General features: G+C 49.0%; 1 protein-coding gene across 1 annotated transcript in view; it reads left to right on the top strand.

Annotated features, from left to right (window-relative positions):
* The window catches only part of MARCHF6 (membrane associated ring-CH-type finger 6), a 1,340,093-nt gene that overhangs the window by 459,575 nt on the left and 852,842 nt on the right, over positions 1-27,676 (top strand). The window contains exons 13-14 of the mRNA XM_085606770.1: positions 14,037-14,105; positions 14,188-14,262. Of these exons, the coding sequence (XP_085462896.1) occupies positions 14,037-14,105; positions 14,188-14,262 (144 nt within the window). The remainder of the gene's footprint in view (positions 1-14,036; positions 14,106-14,187; positions 14,263-27,676) is intronic.

The raw sequence follows: 27,676 nt of genomic DNA, 5'->3' as shown, positions 1-27,676 counted from the left end.
CTCAGGACCATCAGATTTGTCTGATGGTGAATCATCTGGCCGGTGTTCTGAACGTGCGTGCGGACAGTCTCAGTCGGCAGTTTTCCGCCGACCACGAGTGGAGGCTCCATCCGGAGGTGGTTCGTCACATCTTTCGGACGTGGGGAACTCCACGGGTGGATCTGTTTGCCACCCGCGAGAACGCGCACTGTCCGTTGTTCTGCAGTCTCCAGTATCCGATACAGGGAGCGTTGGGGGATGCGTTTCAGTTGAGTTGGGGCTCTCGACTCCTTTACGCGTTTCCTCCCATACCCTTGATTCCTCGGGTTCTGAGGAAGATTCGCCAAGACCGGGCCCAAGTCATATTGATCGCCCCGGATTGGCCAAGAAGGGTGTGGTATACAGATCTTCTCCATCTCTCCTCGTGCCCTCCGCTCCGTCTCCCTCTGAGGGCAGACCTCCTCTCGCAGTCGGAGGGGCAGGTTCTACACCCCCACCTCCAGAGCTTACACCTTCATGCCTGGAGATTGAACGGGGCAACCTGAATTCTTTCTCTCTCCCTCCAGATGTGGTGGATGTTATTTTATTGGCCAGGCGACACTCCACCAAATCCATATACTCCTATAGATGGTCTAAATTCGTTCTCTGGTGCGGAGAGAGGTCAATTGATCCCTTGAAGGCTCGTTTGTCTAACATTCTGCAGTTTGCCCTTTCTCTTGCTCAGCAAGGCTTTGCTGTGGCTACTGTAAAAGGATATTTATCGGCTTTGTCGGCTTTCCTATGCCTGCCGGATCAGCCGTCCTTATTTAAATCACCTATTGTGCTTAGGTTTCTTAAGGGCCTCACGAATAAATTTCCTCCTACTCCTTTTATTGTACCTCAATGGGACTTAAACCTTGTACTGACTTATCTTATGGGTTCTCCCTTTGAGCCCTTGCATAAATGTCCCTTGAGACTGTTGTCTTTTAAGACAGTATTCCTCATTGCAATCACCTCGGCAAGGAGGGTAAGTGAGCTTCAAGCTCTTAGTTCAAAGCCCCCATTCTTGACTGTGCATGCTGAACGAATGGTGCTCCGGACCAGGGCTGCATTTTTGCCTAAAGTGGTAACTCCCTTCCATCTGGGGCAATCCATTACCCTTCCTGCTTTTTATCCTCCCCCTCACCCTTCCAAGGAGGAGGAGAGACTTCACCGTTTGGACCCTAAGAGGGCGGTGAGCTTTTACCTGGACAGGACGAAGGACATCAGAGTTGATGATCAGCTCTTCGTGGGCTTTGTTGGCTGCAGAAAGGGTCGTGCGGTGCACAAGCGCACCCTGTCCAGATGGATTGTACTATGCATCAAGATCTGCTACTCCCTAGCTGGTAAGGAGCCTCCGGAGGGTTTGAGGGCTCATTCTACCAGGGCAAAGTCTTCTACGTCTGCTTTATCTAGGGGTGTTCCTGTGGAGTACATTTGTAGGGCGGCAACTTGGGCCTCCCTCCACACCTTTGCAAAACATTATTGCTTGGACACCGAGGTGAGGAGGGACGGACATTTTGCGCGATCCGTCCTTAAGGACTTTCTGGTGTAGAAGGGTGGACACCCTCCTCCGGGAGTGGGGACTGCTGTGGAATCTATTCACAAGGTGAGGAATCCACTGGCAGATGTATCCATCAGAAGAACAAGTTACTTACCTTCGGTAACGCTTTTTCTGGTGGATACAGTATCTGCCTGTGGATTCCTCACTGACCCACCCGCCTCCCCGTTGTCCATCCTTCTATACCTGTGGTTCTATGCCTGTGATTCTATTGATGGTGTTTCAAATGTGTTTATCGCTGTCAAAGGCATTTTGTTATTTCTTGTGCTTTGTTACTTATTTTCCACACTGTGTGTGTTGATATGCTTTTTGTATACTGTGTATACTGTGTATATATATTGCTGTCAGTCCGTCCGTGTGCCTCGAAGGCACGGAAAAAAGGGGCGGAACTGACGTCATCACGCCGAGGAGGTCTTCTTATGGAGCCGGTGACGTCAGCGGAGTCGCGAGCGGAGCCGTGCCTCTGTGACGTCGTCTTCGACCTCATCGGCGTGGACTGCTACAAAAGTTTCCGAATGTTGCTGGCGCAGGGGATATTCACAAGGTGAGGAATCCACAGGCAGATACTGTATCCACCAGAAAAAGCGTTACCGAAGGTAAGTAACTTGTTCATTGTGTACAACAGATGTAATCACAGTTCTCGTTAAGTACGATTGCCATTCATTGATTCTTAAGTCTTAAAATTTTTAGCTCGAATACCCCACATCCAGTTAAAAAATGTAGCCATGTCTATCACTATGGGCTCTTGTGTATTGGTCTTTAGTATTCAAAGTGCTAGAACACTAGATCTGGTGCCCAAATTGGAGCAGATTGGCTTTAACATTTGTCCTTGGGGAGCTTGTACGCTGGGCAGACAAATAAAATGTGGGGAATTGTCTCAACCTGGTCAGGGCAGGAAACACATTTGTTATCAAATGGACTATGCCATTTGTGTGTGAACGATTTAACGGGGCTTGTACCCACCCTGAATTGGTGGAATCGCTTCCCGTCACAGGGTTTGGATATAAAATCCCAGTGATCCTCAAACAAGGTATCGTATTTGTGCTAAAAAAAAATGCCCAACAGAGAGGTGCTCTTTGTGGATTTCAGACAATTTATTTTAACCATATTCCAGTATGCTTCCTTAATATATTTTTTGGACGGAAAAAACTGCTTTCCGGGTCTTCCCACAGAAGGCTCAACCCCATATTTCCCAGTGTGCACTTTATCGTTTTTAATCAAAGAATCCTACTCGATAGAACTGCCCCTCTGACATCTTTTAACGCGTTAGCGTGAAATGACAGCTCTGGGGTAGACCAGAGCCTTTTCAAGTATGCTAGGGGTCTGTAGCGTACTGTCTTCTATGGTACAGCAACCCAGATCTAGATATTGGGGCTTAAGTGGGGTAGATTGCGGGAGGCTGGTAAGGGCTATCACAAATTTGTTCTGGGCTGTAGCTAAAGGTGTCAAGTTATCGAAGCCCCAGAGCTCAGCACCATACGATATTGAGGCCCTAACCGAGGTGTCACATATCTTTAATGCAGGGCCTACCGGCTTTGTTTGTGACAGCTTCTGTTCTTTCAGTAGTGCCCCTGCCAGTTGTGCATGCTTAAGGGCCATTAGGTCAATCTGAGGCTTCCCGTTTAGCTTCCTGCCCAGTGTAATCCCCAAATACGTAAATACGTCAGTTTGTTCAAGTTGGACATTATTCATGAAGACTCTCCCTTTGGTCGCTTTGCGTTTGTGGAGAACCATGAATTTGGTTTTCTCCACATTAACCACCAGCTCATGTTCTCCACAAAAATCCTCTATTCTTTCCAGTGCACACTGCAACCCTTTCTGTGTTTTTGAAATAATGAGGGTATTGTCAGCAAACATAAGTATGGGTACCTTCATGCCAGCAAGGGCGTGAGCGTCAGTTGGGTGGGTGGTAAAATAGTTAACAAGGTAATATCTAACTTTAACCTCTGCCTACCTCTGTGGTCACCTGGACTCTGTACACACTATACCTCATTTTGGTGTAGTATATATAGAGCCATTTTCCTACACAATGTACTCGCTGAGGTTCTTCAGTCGGGGGACACATCTACTGAGACCCTCTTAACATTTAACATGGACGTAACAGACATTTTGTTGGGGGTATGGGCTAAACGTTGCTCTAGCCCCCGCCCGATCAATTGCCAAATTGCACATTGCCACTGCCCCACTGGGCGATCCTGCAGTTTTCCTCTCTGCACCCCTCACCTAAAAGCTTGATGGTGTGGGCTTCTGCAGGCAAGACTAGTCCCAATACATCCCTGATGATCTACCCCGATAGGGAGCCAAAACTGGTGAAGATGTTCGGGAAGAGAGTCTTTTCATCCACTAGCTTCATGCTCAGGTCAGTAAATGCCAGCTGCTTGCTGGGTTGCTATTCTCACGCCCTTTGGGACTCTTTAGCTCAAGTCCTCCCATATGTCCCTGGTGACCTCTCACCAGTCCTCGCCCAGGTCATACAGGATGTTTGCAACACAGCCAAGTTGACAATTCACTGTGGCTTCGGCACCGTAGATTCCTTAGTGTGGGCTATTGACACCAGTGTCGCCATTTGTGAGGGTAAGTGAAGGCAGTCCTGGAGCAATCAGGGGAGCCCTTTGAGTCGATAAAGTCTTCGGGGGACACACAAGCCAACGGGCAAGGGATCGCGAAGACGCCTCCTTGAGGAAATGCTTCACAGGAGCCCACGGTCACTTGGGACGGGGTAGGCCTCTGATTTTCGCTCCACAACCTGCTGGAGGCTTGGGCCACAAATGGTCCAATGCACAAGTTCGTGGAACGTCGTGAAGGGGTTGCACTCGACAATAGTGCACTGTACCCGGATATTGCTGTTCCTAGTCACTCGTGGGGTCCACTCGCCTCAGCTCTGCTGGAGACTCACAATGGCCGTCGAGAAGTCAGGAAATCCACTTCCGGGGCTGCAGGTACTTCGGACTCCGGCGGGAAGGTTTGTGACCGTTGATTAAGGTTTTTGGTGCCTGCCAAGCAGGGGAGTCATTCCTTGACTCCAAGGGAGATTCTTCTGTCTTCCAAAGGTAGTGGAACGTCGAAGGGCCAGGATGCTTCTTTGTAGAGCGTCGTCCAGGGTTAGCTGTTTTGCAATGGCAAGGTTTGCTAGCTTATACTGAAGATAGGGGAGGGAATAGCTCTATGACCACTCCTCTAGGAGGGTCAGGGTAGGGGGTGGTTACACACACTTCCCTTTGTCCAGTTTCGGGGCAGGTAGCCCCTGAACCGGTTTGAGCTGGCATATGCACAGAGGAGCCTACTGCTTCCCCAGTGCAGGACTTCAAAGCACTCTAGGAGTGCACCCACCCACCCCCACTACACTAAACCCTGTCTGGAAGGTGGTGACACCTCCCTGTGACAGGATTCCTTTTGTTGGGCTTCCTACACTGCGGGTTTGTCAGCAGCAGGAGGGCAGCCCAGTGTCTGTGGTGGTGACATCCATTTTGTGATGCCAGGGCTCTTTCAGATTTCTACCGTGTTACCACAGTAGGTACATGTCATCCCCTCTAGAAGGGTGGGATCATGCTCCCAGGGTATGATTCCAAGATGTTTTTTTTTTTTTTGTTTTTGTTTTTAAAAGTTTTTATTGAACAATAATTCGATTACAAGCACGGGCCTACAACCACCAGGGCCGGCCGCTAAGTACAGAATAAAATATACATTTATCAAAGCTGCAGTCGGTTCCCAGGGCTCGGCCCCGTATTGACTCCGGATAGTTCTAAAGGAACAGGAGACTTAAGTCCAACAAACACAAAGAACTAAAAGAAAAACAAAAGGCGAGGCATAAAGACAAACAGTGCAGGTCAGGCTTCCTCCGGGGAACTCCAGTTCAGACCATTAAGCAGCACGCGAAAGGAAGGAGTACCGGGAGGCTGGGGACGGGGGGGGGGGCCAAGGGAAATGAACGTCCATATGTAGTCATTCCAAAAGGTGCCCGGAACCGTCAAGGGTCAGGGGGACATGGCGATATCGGTGTCCACCAGGGGGGGCTTACAGATACCCCCGCGATATGCATTCCATTGCCCCCAGATTCTGCCCCATGCCCCCGGCTTACCACGGGCAACATACACAGTCTTCTCCCTGAACATACACCAGTCCATATTCTCCTTCCATACTGACACGGTGGGCGGCCGCTGGGCACCCCAAAGCTGCGCTATATCTCTCTTGGCAATCATGTTCCCCAGGGCCGCCCACCGAGTCTGAGCTGCGCTATAATCATTGGGCTCCCACACATTCAGAACACAGCGACGCACCTCCGGCAGCAGCACAACCCCAGTGACCTGTCCCATAACCGTATGTACCCGGCGCCAGTAGTCCGCCACCTCGCGGCACTCCCACAGGATATGGAGAAAGGTGGCGCTGAGCCCACAACCCCGCTTACAGAGCCCATCATCGGAATATCCCATCGAGACTAAGCGAGGACCCGTCACATACACCCGGTGAAGAATCTTAAGCTGTACCAACCGGAGACGGGCCGGAATGGCGACCTCCTTGGGGGACGACAGTGCAGACTGCCAGTCCTCGTCGTCCAATTCCACCCCATCCCCCGTCCAAGCCTCCCGAAGGCGCACCAAGAGGTCAGCCCGATGATTAATCAGTTTCTTATAAATTAAAGAAATAGTACTGTCAGGGACATGTCCGTCAAGTATGCGGTCCTCGAGGGGCGAAGAAACCGGGATCTTGGTCCCCTCTCCAAAGACTGAAAGCAGGGCGTGTCGAACTTGGGCATAGCGGAAGAACTCCCTGTCCGTAAGCTCATATTCGGCCTGAAGAGCCGCGAAAGTCTTAACCGCGCCCTTATGCCACAGGTCTCCCACTTTGCTGATACCAATCGTATCCCACTGGTCAAACCCCTTCGTAGTCCAGAGGCTCCCCAGGCGATCGGAGGCAAACAAAGGAGTAGCACATGTCAGTCGCTCACTCCAGCCCGTGGCCGCAGTGGCAGCCCTCCAGGTCCGCACCGCAATCTTAGTAGGGCCCGTAAGGGTCCGGCCAGCCGAGCGGGAGTAAAGCGCCCTGTTATAGTCCCCGCCGGGAAGCAGGCACTTGTCCATCTCATACGCCGGATTCAGGCCAGGCGCATACGTGGCATGGTTGATGGCCGAAAGCTGCGCGGCCCAATAATACCTGCGAATGTCGGGAAGCGCGATGCCCCCGTCGTACCAGGGGAGAGTAAGCTTAGCAAGAGCAATACGCGCCCGCCCGTCCCACACCAGTCTCCTCTGCAGGCTCTCCACCTCCCGAAAGTAGGCCACTGGGATGATGTCGAAGGAATTCTGGAGTGCATAGAGGAACCTGGGAAGGGACATCATTTTGAACAGCGCGGCACGACCCAGCGGGGACAGGGGCAGCCTGCACCACCGGGCCGTGTCCTCTCGCAATCGCCGAAGCGGACGCAGGAGATTCTGCTCATAGCGAGCCACCGGGTCCAGCGAAACGTATATCCCCAGGTACTTAAAGCCGCTCAGAGATACCTGGATCGGAAGCCGAGGCGGCAGGAGAGGAGGACCACCGGAGATCGGATAGACGCAGGATTTAGACCAATTGATCGTGAGGCCCGAATTATTCCCAAAGGAAGTCAAAACGTCAAAGAGGACGTTGAGCGACTGCCGCGGTGAGGTGAGATATAGGAGAATATCGTCCGCATACAGCGAAACCCGATCTTCAAAGCCCGGGGCCCACCGGATCCCCCTAAGCGAGGGCTCCCAGCGGAGCCAAGCCGCGAGTGGCTCCAGGGCGAGAGCAAAGAGCAAAGGGGACAACGGGCATCCCTGCCTCGTGCCCCTGCCGAGGGCAAAGGGCCGAGAGACCCGCCCATTCACCACCACCTGAGCCATGGGTCCCGTGTAAAGAAGCTTCACCCAGCCAATAAATCCTTCCCCAAAGCCAAATTTAGCCAAGACAGCCCAGAGGAATGGCCACTCGATGGTGTCAAAAGCCATCGTGGCATCCAAAGAAACCAGCACGGCCGGTTCGGAGAGGAGCTCCGCCCTGGCAAGGGCGCCGTGAAGACGCCGCAAGTTAAGAGCGGTGTTACGATGCGGGATGAATCCGCATTGGTCCGGATGAATAAGATCGCACACGACGCTCAACAGACGATTGGCAAGGACTTTCGCCAGGATCTTAGGCTCCGCATTTAGCAGTGAAATAGGCCGGTAAGAAGTACAGCGGTCTCGCGGCTTGTCCTCCTTGGGGATAACGACTATCGTGGCCAAACGCTGGTCGGCCGGGAGGGAACCCGCCGCCAGAGACTCACGGAACATGCGACTGAGGAAGGGCGCAAGCTTGTCAGGGCGCAATTTATATAGCTCCATGGGCAGACCGTTGGGACCCATAGCCTTGCCCGAGCGAAGGGAGCGGATCGCGGTCGCTATTTCATCCGCCGACAAGGGGGCGTCCAGCCGCTCACGGTCCTCAACGGACAGGCCGGGCAAGGCGATATCCCTCAAAAGAAGGCGAGAGTCGTCCTCATCCCTGTCAGTCACTGGGGAGTACACAGCCCGGAGGTGGTCGGCAAAACATTCCACAATCTCGTCAGGCTCCGTCACACACACACCATCCGCAGCACGCAACTCCGGGACCACACGATTCACTCTCTCCTTCCTGTCCAGCCACGCGATCAACTTTCCCGCCTTGTCCCCGGCATCGTACAGTCGACCCTGCTGCTCCCTATACATAGTTTTGGCCGCGTCAGTGACCAGGGACCTATACTCAAACTGTTTCAGGCTGAGGGCATGGAGCCCGTCCGGAGTGACATTCGCCTCCAAGGCCGACTCCAGCCCCAAGATGTCAGTCTCCAGCCTCACCACTGCCTCACTCTTGACCCTCTTAGCCACCACTATCTGGGAAAGGGCGTGTCCGCGGATCACGGTTTTAAAGGCTTCCCACAGGGACATTGCAGACGACACCGACCCCTCGTTATCCAGGAAGTATTGGTCCATAGCCTTGACCAGGCTGTCACGAGTCGTAGGGTCTCGCAGGTACCATGGGTTAATGGGAGCGATCCGCCCTGCAGACCGCGGCCCGGTGTCGAAAAGAAGCCACAGCGGAGAATGGTCGGAGATACCCCGCGCCAGGTGCCTGACCTCACGAATCCGACCAGTCTGCGCCGCGGGCATAAGGAAGTAGTCTAACCTAGAGAGACTCCCATGCGCCCCCGAGTGAAAGGTGAATTGACATTGGGTCGGATGCATTAATCTCCAACTATCCACCAGGCCGAAGGTATCCAGCATCCCACCCAGCCATGTCTGGGCAGCGGGGAGGGTCCTTGGTGGGTGACGATCCAGTTCACCCGAAACCACAGAATTAAAGTCCCCGCCCATGAGCAGGAGGCTGTCCGGAAGGTCAAGCAGCATTCGACCCAAGTCAGTGAAGGTGGAGTTCTGGAGGCCCGGGGGGACGTAAACTGAAACCAGGGCAAGGGGCTGCCCCTCCCACCTCCCAATCAAGCACACATAGCGCCCTCTGTCATCCGAGACTATCTTAGTGATCTCCACCGGAAGTGAGGTTCGCAGGAGAATGCCCACCCCCCTGGAACCAGTTGTGAAACCAGAATGGGCCACGAGGCGGTATCCCCCCCTGTTCATTGCATGACAAACATTGCCAACCAGATGCGTCTCCTGGAGAAACACCACATCAGGAGTCAAACGACGCAAATATTGCAGTACTACACCCCGCTTGATACGGTCCCCCAACCCATTGACGTTCCATGACATAAGCCTCAACCCGTCCCCCCCCATCCCCCCCAATAGATCAAGGGTCCCCCAGCCTGCAGCACAGTTCCCAAATGTGGACAAAAATCAGTACCTCGCCCTGTAAACAAAAAACACACAGCAAAACAACCCCACCTCCCCCTCAACCCCACCCCAGGACCAACTCCCCCCACCCTGCACCCCTGCGGGCCAAAAAACCCCCCCAACTTGCAGTGTGCCTGTCGCCCCTCTAACCCCATTCTACGAAAAGACCCCAGAGGAGGTAAGGGACCCGTCCCCGCCCGCCCCCCTCACTGGTCCTGGTTAAACACAATATGCAAGTGAAATAAGACCCGACTGTACAGTGCAAAACGGCAAAATCAAGGACCAAAAGTCATTCTAAAGGGGACCCGTCACCCGCGGTGCCCGCAGAGGGTCCGGGACGGCCACCTCCGTCCGGCAGAGAGTCCAGCCAGTCACTTGCAGCCACAGGAGAGTCAAAAAAGGCTGTCCGATCCCCATGTTCCACTCGGAGTTTTGCAGGGTAGAGCATCGAATACTTTAGGCCCAGCTCGCGGAGACGACGCTTCACCCCCTGGAATCCCATCCGTTGTTTCTGGACCAGTTGCGTGAAGTCCGGATAAAAATTGATGGTCGAGTTCTCATGACGAACCGGGCCGTGGGTCCGTGAGGCCTGCAGAATAGCGTCGCGGTCCCTGTAGTAGAACAGTTTGGCCACGATAGGCCTCGGGGGGGGCCCCCGGCCGTGGCCGACCGCCCGGAACTCGATGGGCCCGCTCCACGGCAAAGAACTTACTTAGGCCAGCCGGGGACAACTGTTTCAGGATAAGTTCCTCGACCACGAGGTCAACCGGGCGGCCGTCAGAGGACTCCGGTACACCTATGACGCGGATGTTGTTGCGTCGGGCCCGTCCCTCGAAGTCCTCAAGCCGCCGGGCCATATGATCGTTGACCACCCTGATGTCTCCAAGCGCGGCCCGCAGATCCGACACCTCCGCACCGAGGGTGGAGGTCCGTGTGTCGAGAGCCTGGACCCTCTCGTTAGTTTTGGAGAGGTCGGCCCGGATCAGGGTGACATCAATCGCGACAGTGTCAATCTTACGGGCCAGGGCCTCATATTGCGTCGCGATGGTTTCCCTAATGCCATCAATGGCGCCCATAATGTCCTGCAGGGATAGTTCCGTAGAGGCGGTCGCGCCTCCCTCCGCAGTATCCGAGGGGGGGCCAGCAGCGCCAGAGGGCCCCCTGCCCTGGGTGTATCGGTCCATGTTATTGCTCTGGACTGCTCCCCCGCGGAGGGAAGCCTTGGTCTTGCGGCCCTCGGGACCCCCTTTGCCCCCCATGTGAACACGGTCACTCAAGGGGACACCCAATCAAGAGGTGTAAGGGCACCAGCAAGAAGACCACAAAATGTCGGTATAGGGGGTCCGAGGCGATAGGCACTCTAGTAGCAGGTGAAAGAAAACCTCATTCAGAGGCCCAGGAAGCACCTCGCCACCCCGAGCGCACCCCCCTGCCGGTCTCCTGAAGTGCAAAACCGAAACCGAAAGTTGTGGATCGGCAGCTGGCACCGCGCTGAAGCCGCTGTTGTTCAATTGCAGCCCGGCCCCTCGGGTCACCTTCACCCCGGTCACCTCCGTCGGGTGGGTCCCAAAAGTTCCGACGGCGACAACTCAGGATTCCCAGGTCCGATTTGAGTTTTGAAAAGAGATATATGCTCAGCTGGTCTTTATCTCCCAGATTCCATAAGCCACGTCAGGATATTCTCAGGATAGATTCCGAGGAGCAGAGAGGGTCCGGGGAGCCCTGTGCTCACGCGACCATCTTGGATGCGTGCTAGGCTCCTCCCCGATTCCAAGATGTTTGACACCAAACACAACATGTTTTGATGCAGTTAGCACTAACCGGGAGGTTGTAATGCACTTAAGAGTATGTGGTTTAACCGCATCCACCATCAGCCACAGGGAATAGACCCTGCCAGCTGTAGAGGGTTCCTGCTCAGGCAGAGGCACCCCTCACATTGTAAACCAAGCAAGGGGTGGCTGATAGGTTTATATGTGTGTGTATGGTGAGATATAGGAAACCTATACCTCAGTGAGGAGTGCTAACACTACCTCACCCAGGCTGCAGTAGCAGGCCTGTGGTGTCAGATTTAGTCTGCTTCCCAGGGGTGGCATAATACATGCTTCAGCTCCTGGTAGGTCTGTGAAGTGCCTATGCCCTATACTAGGGGCTCATAAGGTACCACAGTATCCAATCACTAGTGCATCTAATATGCACACCATGTCATTTAAGGGAGAAAGCAGATGGGCTGGGGTCCTGGCTAGCAGGATCCCAGCCAGACTAGTCAAAAACCATCAAAACACCAGGAAAAAAGTGGGGGCAACCATATAGTCAGATTCCACCTTCCTACAATAAGCCAACTGGTTTTTGAAACCCGAGGTTCAGCAGAAATTGCATTTGTGAAGCAATTGCAATCTGTGGCTTGGCAGACCTTTGACAGACTTGTTGTCCTAGGTGACTATTGCAACAGAGGAATCACAGAAAGGGTTGGGAGCTCACATGATCAATCAAACACAAAAATTGGTGTGACGCCCTTTTTGGGTGCAATGGAATAATTTTCCTATGACACCTTTAGCTATTACCACCTACTGCTACACTCCCTCCACGTAAAATAAAGCTATTCCAAGAATTGGACGACGTAGGCTCAATCATGTAATGTGACATGCTTCATCATTTTCCACCTCGTTCCACCCTGGTAACGTGGTACTACCAGGGCTAACTTGACCTCAGGGTGGGGCTGACCTGAGGGAGTTCTAAGAAATTACTTACTTTTTGTGGATAAAACTTGGATTCAGTTCAAAGGGTAAAAAAGCCTTAAGATAATCCACAAAGTAGCCTTTATTTAGCTGGCATCCTAGGCTTATTTAAAAAACTTAGTGTTGTCAGAGGACGTATATGGTTGATGTGACCATTACGTGCTACTGACTGAACTTGCCAACATGTTTCTGCCCATTTAGTTGAGCTGAGTTGTCTCGTGCATTCATCAGGGCAGAGTCGAAGTATACCCTCACCAGTAGACTAATAGTGCAGGGCACCAAGAAAAGTATATAGAGAGGACCTACCTCTCTTGTAGAAAAACATCAGGCACATTAACTTGTTCAGGGGGAGAAAAATAAACATATATGTAGCAACGGCGGTGGAAAGATACACATGACACAACGCTAAATGGGAACATTCCCATCAAAGCAGTGTAGTTTTTCCTGCACAATGACAGTTCCAAACATAAAAACTTTTTTTAAAAATAACTGCCGTGACACAGTGGCAGAAATGCAGTCATTCACACAAAACATGCATGCAAAGGTGAAAACACTTGTGACTGTTGGTGCACCATATATCATCCCGCAACACATTATAATCATTACCTAATGTATAAAGGCTAATTGCTTCATAGTCTGTTCAGGGTGGACGTCTCCTCTAGTCAAACTCTGTGTGTGTGATCCCTTTATATGGTTACAGTAAAAGAGGGGGGGAGAAATAATAGCAGACAAGTGAATGTACACATAGTTATGGCTTATGTTAGTTCATATCCCTATCCGTTAATGTACAGTGCGGGAAAGCATATGAATATACTATTTCTCTGAATAGCTTATATCTTAAGTGACTTAGTGCATCAATATACAACGTCCACATTGGTCCTTCTGTGCCCCCATAGAACAGCTGAGTGGTAGCAGACGAATGGATCCAGTGGCTACTGCTATCTGAAGGCAAATGGGAACTCCACTTTATGTTAATGGGCTGTTTTTTTAACGGCACACCTGTGTCATTTCACAGGGAGGATTGTGATCCCAGAGAGTGGGATCGTTCATTTGGTTCCAGCTGGACACCCTCCCCGTAATCGGAGCATTTGGGCACGTCTGGCCGGTAGGAAAGGGGAACCTCCCTCCTTACTCCCGCAGCAGGCCCCGGGGTGTCCGCGCTCTGTAGCCCCTCATTGAGAGATGGTGAACAACCTCCAATATAGGAGCCATGGACTTCTGAAAGGCTGCAGTTCCCTTTGGCTGCCTTAGAATTCAAGGCAGCAGGAGTCCGTGAATCAGTTTTGCATGAAGTGTCTGGGGTTGCACCGTGACAATGGAAACAATGCATTATTATTTAGACAATCAAGGAAGAGCACAATCTTCCGTTGTCAACACTGGTTCAATAAATTATATCAGTAAGCTCTACGGAGAAGGCTAAACCTCATGCCAGAACCAGTGCGAGGGTCACAACTCGACCTGGTTGAATAGCTTTGCCGAAATGTGGAGTGATTAAAGAACAAAGTAATATTGGGCTAATTCACTATGCCATGCAATCAATCATAGAGACATAACTCAGTTGAGGAAAACAATGATATAGCCTAGGATGGAATCTGTTATGTCGTGGATTGTGGGCTCCTGAATGGTGTCGTCATGAGTCATTTGAGTCCTGTCGGAGACTGAAACATAAGACTTACGTTTGAGAAGAAAAACATAAATGTATTTTGGAGCTGACACTGTGTAGCAGGGAAGTGTGCATGGCACGTGAAACGTCTGGAAACCAAGGGTTATTTCCACGATGCTTTTTGTTTTTCATCTATGAAATCAGTTACTACTTTTAATTGTGGCTGAGATATGGTGCTAACGGAAGATTAATTTCTAATCTTGGTCGGCAAAAACTATATGTTTTGACATGTGGCTTTGCTTTCCTTAATTTACTAATAGGGCTTAGCGGCACTTGTAAAATTTCAGCGTTCACGTCGTCTTTTGGGGGTCTGCTATATTGTTGTCAAGGTAATTTACTATCTTTCTTTATTTCAGTAAGAGTTTTGCACATTTTGTCTAAAAACTAACTTTAGAATTTTTTTTCTTCAAGGTCTCTCTATTGGTTGTTGTGGAAATCGGTGTATTCCCTCTCATTTGTGGCTGGTGGTTGGACATATGTTCCTTGGTAAGAAACCAGATTCCTTCTCTATGTTTTCTTATTTGGAATATATTCAAACTTCTGTTTATTGATCCACTGCACTTATTTTTTGTTCTATTCGTAAGGTTCATTCACTTGCCATCTCAGAATCTTCACCAATATTTATAAATGGTAGGATATTCCGGCGTGTATAGTCACATCCCAGGACATTTTTGTAAACAATTATATTTACGGCTAAAGAAGGAATGATTAAACAAACACTTTTTGGTTTAATTTAAGGTGCTAATCAGATGCCGCACAGACGTAAAAGTGCTTATCATTTAATGACACAAGTTTCTGTCACCATTGACGCCTTGTGCCAGAAAAGTCCTTCAATTAAATTTTCCTTTCGCCCAGAGAGGGCCACCGAACACTTAAGACATTTTATGATTTGGACAGATTTGTAAACATTGCTGGACGATGGCAACCAAATGTAGAATGCAGGAGAGGGTAGGCTTCTGCTCTTATAAATAGGTCTCCCATTACACAAACCCGGCATTGCTTCTGACATTGTCTCCTTGAATCCCCTGTGAATCCCCTATGGTAGCTATTAAAGAAATTGAGAGCAGCATACAATTCTGTTCATACTCCGTTCGGGAGAGGGACTCTGATTTTCAGCAGGTTTGCTTATAGGTCATGCATGTCGGGGAGCATGACATAGGTAAAAAAAACAAATATATTTGCTTGTGTGTATATATATTCATACACACACGCACACACACCCCCCACACCCCCCACCCCCCTGTTCTAATATCCTAGAAAACCTATTGATTGCTGGACATACCTACAAGGGGAGTAGGAAGCATGTGCCCATGTAAATCTTTAATTTCAAATTGTATTTTAGCATGAAAAGCATCCTCTCATCGATTTTTGGCACGAAGATGCATTTAAACCCCAGTATCACAAAGAGCAGTCACTCATGTACTGTTGTTAATGTGCATTTGCAGTTAATTTGTACTGCAAATTGCACCATTTGTGGTACATTTGTACTGCAAATGGCATGTAATTAGGTGAGTTGGCATAATGGTTTAATTTTTCTGAATTTTACGTAGCAAGTGTAATGCAAAATACCCCAAATTATGTGAGACATGCTAAAGTAATTTAATTTTTGACAAGCCCTACTTGATATACTTATCAGCAAAGGATTCACCTTGATTTTGGGTCCGAGTCGTACTCAGTGCTTGAAGCCAATGTCCAGCAGGCACTGATGATGATGAAGAAGGCAACAGATTAATTGCCCCTTAATACTGAAGATGTATTCAATATCTTGACTTGCAAAATGCAGTGCGCTAGGCACAGCCATTGAAACAGAACTTGGCTCTTTATTTGGGCTGCTGACAAAGGAAAGTGCTTTATTTGTAGTGTTGATTTGGCTGATCGATAATACACTAGAATTGCAGTTGTCTACTATTGAGACAAAAAAATGTGTTAACTGAGATCCTTCAACCAGGGCTGGCTTCATCTGGGCCATCCTTGCTGAATAATGAGGCCTTTACTATATCCGTTATTGATGCCCTTTTAGCTTTATTGGCCCAGCCATCCACATGCCCACCAGTCATTTGACCTATATCTAGGTGGTATAGACCGGCTCCTGGTGACCCGGGCTTCCTGATCGAGTACCCTATGCCAGAGACCCTGATTATTGAAGCTTCATCAAGGAAGAACTGTATGTATTTTTTCATCCACAAAACTCCAGATTGGAAATCCAAAAGACTTGATGGTTTTGGAAAGAGAATATTTTCTGTGGGTAGTGTAGCACCTGGATGCATCAATTGCTGCTTGTCTCCTGGCTATATAATATAGCGCATTATGGGATGTGGGCAGTAAAACTTGCCTGCCATCTTCGAGGAACTTGGACTTTTTGTCCCAAACAATATATGATGGTCAGGCAAGTACGTGCTCTTGGCTGGTCTGGGCACTATTGACTGCATCGGCAGAGCAGTAGGTGCTGGTGTCATGCTCGGAAGGCATGTCTGGATGAGATCGACTGGGTTTTCTGGAGACAAACAGATGTAACTAATGGAAATGCTGTTCAATGGTTGTTGCACAGCCCATTCTCTGAGGCTCTTGACAACTCGGTATGCTTGAAGCCGTGATTGCTGCGCCAGGAGACCATACTTATATCTGCAGGGACAGCAATCCTCCAATTCCTACTACTTTTGTGCAGTGGCTGCCAAGCCACTGTAGTCTGTAACCACTGGTTCATGACTAGCCAGTAGCAGGCAGAGTATGGCAGTTCCTACCCTAGCTTGAGATTCATCACAATGGATCGGGTCCTACAGATTGGTCATAGGGGGATATATGCCCTGTCCTTTCTTCCCTCTCCACTCTACATTCCTCCCACACCATAGCACATCTCTGTGGAGTACTTCCTATCCTGATGGAGGAAGACCACCTTCTGTTGTCCAAGGGTGCCATTTAGAGAGGGTACAGGACTCGGAGGGTAGAAGAATGCTATTGACACTACCTCCTCATTACAAGGGAGGACTGAAGGCTTCAGTACTAATTTAGGCATCCCACTGTTTCTACCTTTCTGAGGAAGGGCAGGTTCAAAATGCTCCCTCTGGCTCAGATTCTGTTATCTCTGGATGCAGGGGACTGGGCGGTGTCCTGGTGCTTAAAGGACAAGTATTTCCCTATTTCCAACCTGTAGTCCGACATGGGTTACTTGTGGTTTAAGGGAAGGCTAGGCACATTTTCAATTTACCCTGCTTCCCTCTGGCATTACCTCAGCCTCTTATGTATTTGCAAAAGTGATGGTGGTGGTCTCTGCTCATCTCCAGAGATCAGGAGTACACACATTCCTGTACCTTTTGGCTGCTAATGGTGGGCTCGCTGCAGTCATTCGTTAGCCACCTTTGGATGACATCTGAACTCCAGATATTGGGGTACACCATCTACTAGCTGTGCTCCTACCAGAGCACCACGCAGTGAATTCCACTGGGCAATTCTAGATACAATTATATTTTAGCCCTTCCATCTACCGCAGCGAGACCAGTACATTCAGAATGTTTTGGGATCAATCATGAATTTCTTTGATACTGGCTCTGAGGTTACTTGGTATACTTTGCTTGGGTAGCGTCCTATTTCTGAACATCAGATGGAGCATGCGGGCCCTGCAGTGGACCCTCACACCACAGTGGGCCAGGCGTTAGAGCTGTCTTTCTAACTCCATTTGTGTCTCCGCACAAGATCTCCAATGGTGGCTGGCTGGCTACTCTCCCTGCCCCATTCAATGTTCACACTGGTGACAGATTGCCACTACTGAATTGGGGTGCCATATGGGAGAGGTGTACATCAGAGACTTCTGGTCTTCATCAAAGAGCCAGCTCCTTATCAGTCTTTTGGAGCTTTGGGTAATTAGTCTAGGATTGAAACCTTTTGAGCATCCTTCAAATGGGGGACTGCTGCACTTCCTTACAGACAACATGACAGCATCTGGTACGGTACCAAGCAGGGCGCTGTGTAGTCTTGAATACTTTGGACTCTGCAGGAGGGCAGGGTGCTACAACCACATCTCCACAACCTACACTTCCATGGCAGGAGATTGAGCAGTAGCAACTGAATGCGTTTAAATTGCTGACATAGATGGTTGATAACATCCTTGTGACCAGACACAATTCCACAAGGCTATCTACCTAGGGCACTGCAAAACAATTGTCGCTTTGTTTAATGCCTGAAACACGACCCCATGTGAGTGAAATGTTCTGATGTTCTTTTATTTGGTCTTTTCTTAACCCAGCAAACCTTGTGATGGGCATAGTTAAAAGTTATTTATCGGCCATTTTGTCTGTATTTACCTGACCGACCATCTTTATTTAGCTTATAGTGTGTTTTATAAGCAGTCTGATGCACATATTTACGCCCAGCTGTTTGTGTCAGTTGGACCTGAACTTGGTCTTAACATTTCTCACGTGCATGCCTTTTGAGTTTGCTCATTGTGATTACATCCTGGCGTTAGCTTAGTGAACTACAGGTGCTGTTGATACAAGCGCCTTACACCTTCTTTCTGGACAAACTGGTACTGAGTACCAGGGCAGCCCTCTGCTGAAGGTTGTGACTTCTTTCCACAGTGGCCAATCAATTACTCTTCTAGTGTTTTTGCCCTGTCTTAACAGTGCAGAGACACTTCATCAACTTGACCCTAAGAGGGCTAACGTCTTCTACATTGACTGCACAAAAGACCAACACATGGCTAATCAGCTCTTTGTAAATTTCTCGAAGGCAAAGGAAGAAAAGTACTGAGTAAAAGGAGACCCTGTCAAGGTGGATAGTCTTCTGTATTAAAATTGCCTACATGCTAGCCAAGAAGCAGCTTTTTGGGGCCCTGCAGACTCATTAGACCAGGTTCAAAGCCAGGACAACATCCTTGATGTGAGGGGTGCCTGTTATAGACTTCTGCTGGGCAGCAAAATGGGCATCAATACATTTGTTCACAAAACACTACTGCCTCGAAAGCCAAGTCCGGTGGGAAGGCATTTCAACAATTGATTCTGCAGGACTTTTTGTTCTGAGTCTGGTCCCCAGACCTGCCACTTTTGGGCAGTACTGCTATGGTGTCTATTCTAAAACGGAGGAATCTATAGTTAGAAGTATCCATCAGGAATACAAGTTACTTATCTTTGGTGATGCTTTTTTCTGTTGGATGCACTATCTAACTACAGATTCCTCTCTGCCCTCCCACCTTCCCATTCTGTGTAATGGCCTCTTTACGATCTAAAAAGGTCGCAAATTAGGAATCAGCACACTGTCTAGGCTCCACGTCCGAGGGTTCAAAAGAGGAAAGAGACAAGGAACTGACGATTCGTAGAATGTGTTGGCTGCAGATACACATGCTATGCATACTCCTGCCTGCAAGTTGTTTTTTCTTGAGGACGTTTTATGACCGGCGGCATGTTTTCTCCTCCCCCCTCAAGATATTGCAAATGTACAATGGCTCCTTTGTTAGAAAAAAAATTCCTGCCACTGAGCTTGAATGAACTGCGTCAGAGCTCTGCAGCATTCCATGCCCATGAGGCCTATGGTCAACAAAGACCGCAACCGGAGATCCAGTAGATGACACTCATGGATTCTAGGAGACGGATACACATTACCTGACGCTAGTACACACAAATCCGTTGAGAATGACCGTTTCCGGAAACGAAAAAGGACGTCTTCTGACGGTGCCCTCGGTGCGTGACCAAATACGCACACTCTGATACAAATGAGGTATGCAATTTATGCCTCTCTCCGGAGCATATCGAGGAAAAGTGCCTGGATTGGGCATTATTCAAAAATAAGAAGACTCTTCAGATCTGTAGGGATCAATACCTGGCACACACCATAGAACTGGCAGCCGAGGCGGAGTACTCGCACGACAGCAACATGGTAAGTGAAGCAGGTGCTCCGGTAGATGATGGGGTGTTCATTACCAGCCCCCATTACATCACTTACGGTTTATCCTGTGGAGAAGAACACGCTCAGGTGCACGAAGAGTGGCCCACATCACCAAGGCTCATCTCTGATTCTGGGCCGAGGACTTGGACAACGCCTACGTACCGTGAGTACAGTTGACCCCCATGTAAAGAAAATCTTACACTACCCCTGCCAAGCTGTGGTGCGCCACAGCCCTCTGACTCAAGCTGACACCGTGAGCATGCAATCAGGCTAACAAGCCACAGCACGGGGATATTTCCAGCACTTTGCCATTACTGAAGCCTAAGTCGCTATTGACTGAGCCACCAGCACCTAAGCATAAGTCAGTGCCAACTGACTCACTGGTACAAAGCATAAATCGGTACCAAAGGCTGACAAGCTAGGCTTTGACCCCAAGATCCGAAGAAATGGTCGAGCGCATCTGAATTGAATCAGACCTCGGTTCAGAGGACTGAAAAACACAGACACACTTCTGACCAGAAGAAAAGTCTCAGCCATTAGGTTTCCAAGCCACACAAAGTTTCTGAGGACAATCCACTGGCTCCAAAGAAACAAAAGACACCTACCTAGAGAGTAGGTGAGAAACAAGGCAATGTCTTTGAGGGACTGCAGCAATGTATCTAGGAAAAGCATAAAGAAAATGCCAAGAGGCAGGCTCAGGATCAATCCTTGCCGGAGCCTCCTCCCAAAAAAGTAGCACAGGAACACAGGGCCTCAATTCCAATGTATTTCAGCCCCCCCAGAGTCAACACCAACACAAGTACTCTCTTACTTTTTACAGAAGAGGAGGAAAATGGGGAGATACTGGACGCAGACTCCCAAGGAACACAGGATACCCAAAATACCCCTGATGCTTGAGATGATTATGATGTGGCCCTACCTGACCCAGATATGGAGCCACCAATACCTACGAAAGCCTTACCTCCGAATGACACATCCTCATACCACAATGTCTTCCAAAGAGCAGCATAGTACCATACGTTCCTCATGCACTCTACAGAGAAGCCAACTGACTTCCCAGTGGAGACGCGCACAGAGCACAACATTCTATATCTCCCAGTGATTGGCTCCATCCTTAACGTATCCAAAGACATCTTCAAGGTTCCAGTCAAATCCAGGGTCCTAACTCCTCAAATAAAAAATAAATATAGGCAATCTCCAACTGACCCTATTTATATATATACAAGGACACCCCCCAGCCGATTCCCTAGCTGTCAGCACAGCCAGGATAACAGCTGTATCACAAGGTACTGGAGAGGCACCTTCTCCAGACAAAGAAATCAAAAAATTGATGCAGCTGGCTAAAGAGTAGAAGCAGGTCATGCAAACCACTGGTAGATCGCTAATTCAGTTGGCCTACTCTACAGATACAATAGGGCAACCTGGGATGAGATGCAAGATCTAATATAACATCTCTCCAGAAGAATACAAAAAATTGAGGAGAAGACCTAGTAATTGAGGAGAACGGAATATCAAATGCAACAATCAAATGTGCATTAGATGAAGCGGACACTGCTGCAAGGGGCATCAGTGCATCAATCATGCTCCGTAGACATGCGTGGCTACGCATATTCGGGTTCAAACCACAGGTACTGTAGCATATTCTAAAATCCCATTCAAGAGGGAAATCCTCTTTAGGCCAGCTGTACACACACAATTAGAGAAGATTAAAAAAACACTGACACAGCCAAATCCATGGGTGCCTTACAAAACAGCACCTCAAAAGCAACTGCCCTTTTGGCGTTACCATGGGCGAGGGGCAGCAAAAGCCTCTACCGCAGAAAAAAACACATCTGCATCAGAAACAGCAATATCACCAACAAGGGTGCGGATGCTATTGTGGAGGATACAAAAATAAGGGCCAAGGTAAATGTACTCCCAACAGGGGCACCTCTACACCACCACCACCACCTAAAGGACTTGAACACACTTCTCCCCCGACCCTAAAACACCTGTCAGTGGAAGGCTAAAGCAATTCCACCAATGTTGGCCAAATATCACAGCAGATCAGTGGGTACTACAAATAATCAGACAGATATTGCCTAGAATTAACTCAACAACCACCAAATATCCTTCCAAAATGGCAAACATTAAATCCATTACATCTACATCTTCTAAAAGAAGAAGTAAGGGCGTTACTACAAAAAGGGGCCATAAAACCGGTCCCACTAAAAACATCGAATCAAAGGAGTCTGCTCTGTATTTCCTCATACCAAAAAAGATGGATCACTAGGGCCCATTCTGGACCTGCAACCATTCAATCGCTTCAAACTAGCTGAACACTTCCATATGTTCACATTGCAAGTTGTAATACCACCACTACTACAAGAGGGCAACCTCATGACTGCATTAGATCTGAAGGACACGTACTTCCACATTCAAGTCCATTCAGCACATCAAAAATACCTAAGGTTTGTGGCAAGTGGACGTCTTAATCAATTCAAAATACTAGCTTTTGGGGTGACAGTCCCAAGGGTGTTCACAAAATGCTTAGCTGTAGTAGCAGCAAAATTACGAAGAGAAACGTATGTCTTTACATATCTCGACGATTGGCTGATCAAGAGTCCAACCAAAGATAAATGTCTAAAAGACACTCAAAATACAATAGACCTACTTCACCAATTGGGGTTCACTATCAATGCAACAAAATTACATCTCCAACCATTCCAGATACAACCATACCTAGGAGCGATACTCAACTCAGTTTCGGGAAAAACTTTCCACAATGGTTCTCAATCTCCAGAACCAACTGGGTCTTTTTCAGCCACATAGTCACCTACCAGTCATAACAGTGATGCGCCTATTGGGAATAATGCATCATTCATAGCAATACTGCCACATGCAAAACTACACATGAGACCTCTCCAAGAGTGTTTAGCGTCGCAATGGTCACAAGCGGGGGGTAAATGGAAGACCTAGTGTTGGTTTCACTCAAGGTCCATCAGGCACTATACTGGTGGAACACCTCAAACATACTGAAGTGACCAATCCCGCAGATAACAATCACAGCCAATGCATCACTCATTGGGTAGGATGCTCATATGAAGGACATTGTGGTTCAGGGACACTGGACCTCACAATACCAGACAATGCCTATCAACATACTGGAGCATCTCGCCATCTACATAGCTCTCAAAGAGGCAGTCCTAACAAACATTACAGTGGAAAACTGTCTTTCTCCGAGCAGACAATATGACTGCAATGTATTGCATCCAGAAACAAAGGGGGACCCATTCCATACAACTGTACTACTTGCGCAGACCATGTGGAAATGGGCAAACAAACACTCATCCTGGCTCAATAGGTACCAGGACAGGAAAACTCCATTGCGGACCTGCTCAGCAGGACACAGCAACAAGTTCACTAGTGGGAAATAAACACTCCATTACTGCAGCAATACTTCCACCTGTAGGGAACCCTTGTAATAAACCTGTTTGCTACAGCTGAAAACTCAAAATACCAAAGCTTTGCATCCAGATACCCACACCTTTCCTTCTCTCTCACTCATTCTATATGTGATCAGAAAACTCAGACTTCAATGACCCTAATACTAATTGCTCCTTCATGGGTCTGACCGCTATGGTACACAACACTACGAGTTATACCTAGTACCTCACGAGAAACTACCCAACTATCCAGACCGTCTCACTAACAGTAGGGGCAGACATCCTAATGCACCACAGCTCAATCTTGTAATCTGGCTCCTGCGGTCATACAATTTCGATACTTAATTCTCCCTCTAGAATGTATGTCTATTCTAAAGGAGCCCAGAAGGCCAACCACAAGGGCCTACTAAGCAGCAAAATGGAAACCTTTTGTTCAATACTGTGCACCCTTAAACATCAACCCTTCTTCACCAACAGAAAAACATCTAGTCTGTTACTTGTTACACTTCTAAAGGGCACATTTTGCATATACCTCAATATGCTTGTATTTAGCAGCCTTTGCTGCGTACATACAAAACAGGAAACACCAATAACTACCATATTCCTGTTAATAAAGCCTTCATGGAAGGATTCAAAAGAGTCATTTTACCACGTACACCTGTAGTACCTGTGTGAAACCTAAACATTATCCTAACACGCCTTATGTGGCCACCATTTGAACCACTTCATAATTATCAAATACAATTTATAACTTGGAAGGTGGCTTTCCTTGGAGCAATAACCTCTCTATGAAGGGTTAGCGAAATACATGTGCTCACTGTGGAAGAACCATACTTTCCAGTGTTCCCAGACAAAGTGCATTTACTCACGAACCCAAAGTTCTTACTGAAGGTTCTATCTCCTTTCCATTTGGATCAAACTCTAGAGTTGCAGATTTTCTTTTCAAAACCAGAGACCGTCGCAGAGCGTGCCTTACATAGTCTTGATGTGAAGCAGGCACTTCTGTACTACTTCGAGCATACAAAACTCTTCAAGAAAACACAACAACTATTTGTTTCTTTTCAAAACCACATAAAGGAAAGTCTATTTCAAAGTGGGAATCATAAGATGATTGTAAAATGTATCCAAATTTGTTAAGCTAAAGCAATAACAGTATTAATAAACATTAACAACTATGCCAAGGGCTCATTCCAAAACATAAAATGTAGCAACCATGGTTTTCTTGTGAAATATCTCTCTTAGTGACATTTGCAAAGCAGCAACATGGATGAGCCCACATACATTTACTAAACATTGTGTGGATGTTCAAGAAAAACAACAAGCTCTAGTTGGACAGACAGTCCTTCAAACAATATTTCAAACAAATGCACTATCTCGTGCCTAAAGCTACCTCGAGAGGTGGACTGGTTTACCTTCTGTGCATAGCATGTGTATCTGCAGCCAACACATGTTACAAATGGAGTAAGTTACTTAACCTGTAAGAATCTATTCTTAGTGTGTAATGCTGCAGATTCACATGCACCATCCTGCCTCCCCGGCAGTTATTAGATAGTGAGAAGAATACACACAAATACAGCATTTGCAACAGCAGAAGGTGACTTAGCAGACTGTATCCTCACTCAGTTTATGGTAAGGGGTAAAAAGCACATTTTGCAGCGTGAATCTTTCTGGATTCACTATGCTGTGCATTATTCCGCGATCTTGTGGTTGGGTCCGGATTCGTAGTCTTTTCTTTGTTTTTTTTTTGTTTTTTTTTGTAGCCCAGGTGGGCGTCGACGTCCACCATTTGGTGCACCTCCCGTGACGTCGTCGTGCTTCCTGCGGAAGTCCCACCTTTGGGGCGCCATCTTCAGATTCTTTTTTCCGCCGTTGGGTCTGGATCGTCATCGGGAAGCTCCAGAAATTCACTCGGAGGAAGAAGGAAGAAAAGCGAGTTTCATCGATAGAATCAAGAGAAGACATCAGGAATAGAACAGATTTCATCAGGAGCGCGAAGAAAGAGGACCAGCGAACCTTTTTTCTTCGACAGCCTTGGAGAATGCACGCTCAGAGACCCTGAGCGAAATGGACAAGACGCCATTCAAGTTCTGCCCAAACTGCCACCACAAGTTCGCGCAGAAAGACCAGCATCCGGTTTGCAACCTCTGCCTACCGGTGGATCACCGGAGTATCGACTGCAACGCCTGCTCAGCCTTCGCGCCGAAGACACTCAGAGTGAGAGAGAGGCAGAGAAGAGCCAACGCCAACATGGATGGCAAAGGGAAACCCCCGACACTCTACGAGCTGGGCCTCGACACGGACGACGAGGACAACGTCGCCGAGACAGCCGAAAACTTCACGGTCGTAGAGACCGACAAGAAAAAAGAAGACGAGGTAAGAGAATCGTCGAGCGCAAATCAAAAGACACCTCGAAAACACGAGGGTGACTCGAGAAAAACTGAGTCAAGGTCCACGAAGGGAGCCCCGGCGCCGAAAACTTCGACGTCCAAAGGGGGAACTTCGGACAAAAGGCCAAGCGGATCCTTACAAAAGGACTCCCTGGGGCAGAAAGACGCCGAAAGGCAAGGGTCGTCGAAATCGTCCCATGAAACTGGCCGATCGACGCAGAAAGAACGTTCGACGTCGACGCAAGTTTCATCGAAGAGACCCGCGGTCGACGCCGAAAGCATCTCCGAAATGGAGAAAAAGAAGAGGCGGCTCGAGGCCGAAATGGAGAACATCCTTCAAAGGAAGAAGGAGTTCGACGCCAGGATGAAGGAATTCAAGATTCCAACGGTTTCATCGGCGGACGTCGTCGAGGTCGAAGGCGAGTTCGACGCCGAAGGGCTGACAAGGGATCTCGAGGAAGAAGAGGAGCCCTATTATGAGGAAGAAGCCGAGGAAGAAGACCAACAGTCGTTCTACGAATCGGCGGCATCTACCAGCAACGACGTCGAATGGCACGATCTCGACACCGAAAACCCGGAGGAGGCCGTGGACACGTACCCCTCGAGGCCTTCGCCACCCGACGACATCGGGGTATACAATATGGTGGTGAAGAGCGCAGCAATGGCCTTCGGCGTCAAACTCGACGAGGAGAGGCCGAAAGCCGATTTTCTCGTCGAAACACTGCTCCCCATCCAGACTAGGAGTCAGTTCCTCCCCATGCTACAAAGCGTGATGAACCAGGGGAGAGAAGCCTTCAAGGAGCCTGCCACCTGCCGGTCGATCACGCCCAGGACAGAGAAGAAATATAAGCACTCCTCCCTGGACCCACCTTACATCAAGGGTAGCGTCACCGCAGACTCCATCATAGCCTCCACGGCCAGGAGAAGGGCCAACGTTCCAGCAACTTCGGGGCCACCTCCGGATAAGGAGAGCAGGAGGATCGACCTCACAGGCAGAAAGGTCGAGAGGAACGCCGCAATGCACTGGCGCATGGCGAATTCGAATGCACTCCTCAATAGACACCAATACCAACACTGGGATGAGATGGGGGAGCTAGTAAAGCACCTCCCCGAAGAATACCGCCAAAGAGCCTCTCACCTGGTGGATGAAGGCAAGAACATCGCCAACTCCTGTATAAAGACGGCGTTGGATGGGGCAGAGACTTCAGCAAGACTCATGGCCATAGGGGTCACAGAGAGGAGGCATGCATGGCTAAGAATCTCGGGATTCAAACCGGAAGTGCAGAACAACATCCTTGGCACCCCCTTCAACGGAGAGACACTGTTCGGAGCAACGGTGGACGAAAAGCTCACCCAGTTCAAGAAGGAAAACGAGACAGCGAGGTCCATGGGGGCCCTACAGCTGAGGGGAATGAGACGAGGAAATCCCTCGAGGAGACCCTACGGTAGGGGTGGAAGCCAACAGGGGACGTCACACCAGGCGTTCCAGCAAGGTCAGCAGGGCGAAGGTCACGGACAAAGTCAGCAGAAGCAAAACTGGCAATATCAACCTCTGGGCCAGTCCTTTCGCGGGAGAGGGAACGGACGTGGCCAAAGGAGGAGAGGGGGCGATCAGCCCTCCTCGAAGTGACTCAGCACGCAAGAAGACGCCTACCCTCGTAAGGTCCCCAAGGGTGAGGCGCAAAAAAGTGTCATCAGGGGGAAGAGAAAATTCAAGAGCCTACGAGCATACGTCACCGGTAGGCGGAAGGCTGAGGTTCTACCTTCAGGAGTGGCGGCGTATAACCACAGACAAGTGGATACGGAACATCGTGCAGTACGGATACTGCGTAGACTTGGAGAAAAGACCTCCAAACAGGAAGCCGAAGGGAAGGCAGAGATCGGCCCAAGAACTGGCAATACTCAGAGAAGAAACGCGGAAACTCCTACAAAAGGGAGCCATAGAGACGGTGCCGTTCAGGGAACGCAACAAAGGGGTCTACTCAAACTACTTCGTGGTGCCGAAGGTAGACGGAGACCTCAGACCCATACTGGACCTCCGTTACCTAAACAAGTTCATCAGAACGCAAAGGTTCAAAATGACTTCACTGCAGGAGGTACTGCCACAGATAAGAGAAGGGGACTTCATGGTCACCGTGGACCTCAAGGATGCCTACCTTCACATCCCAATAAACAGAAGGCACAAGGGCCTTCTAAGATTCAACATCGAACAGG

This window comes from Triturus cristatus, chromosome 5_2 (genome assembly GCF_964204655.1).
Source record: "Triturus cristatus chromosome 5_2, aTriCri1.1, whole genome shotgun sequence".
Lineage (NCBI taxonomy): Eukaryota > Metazoa > Chordata > Amphibia > Caudata > Salamandridae > Triturus > Triturus cristatus.
The sequence above is the reverse complement of the archived record's forward strand: the minus strand, read 5'-3'. Positions and strand labels throughout refer to the sequence as shown.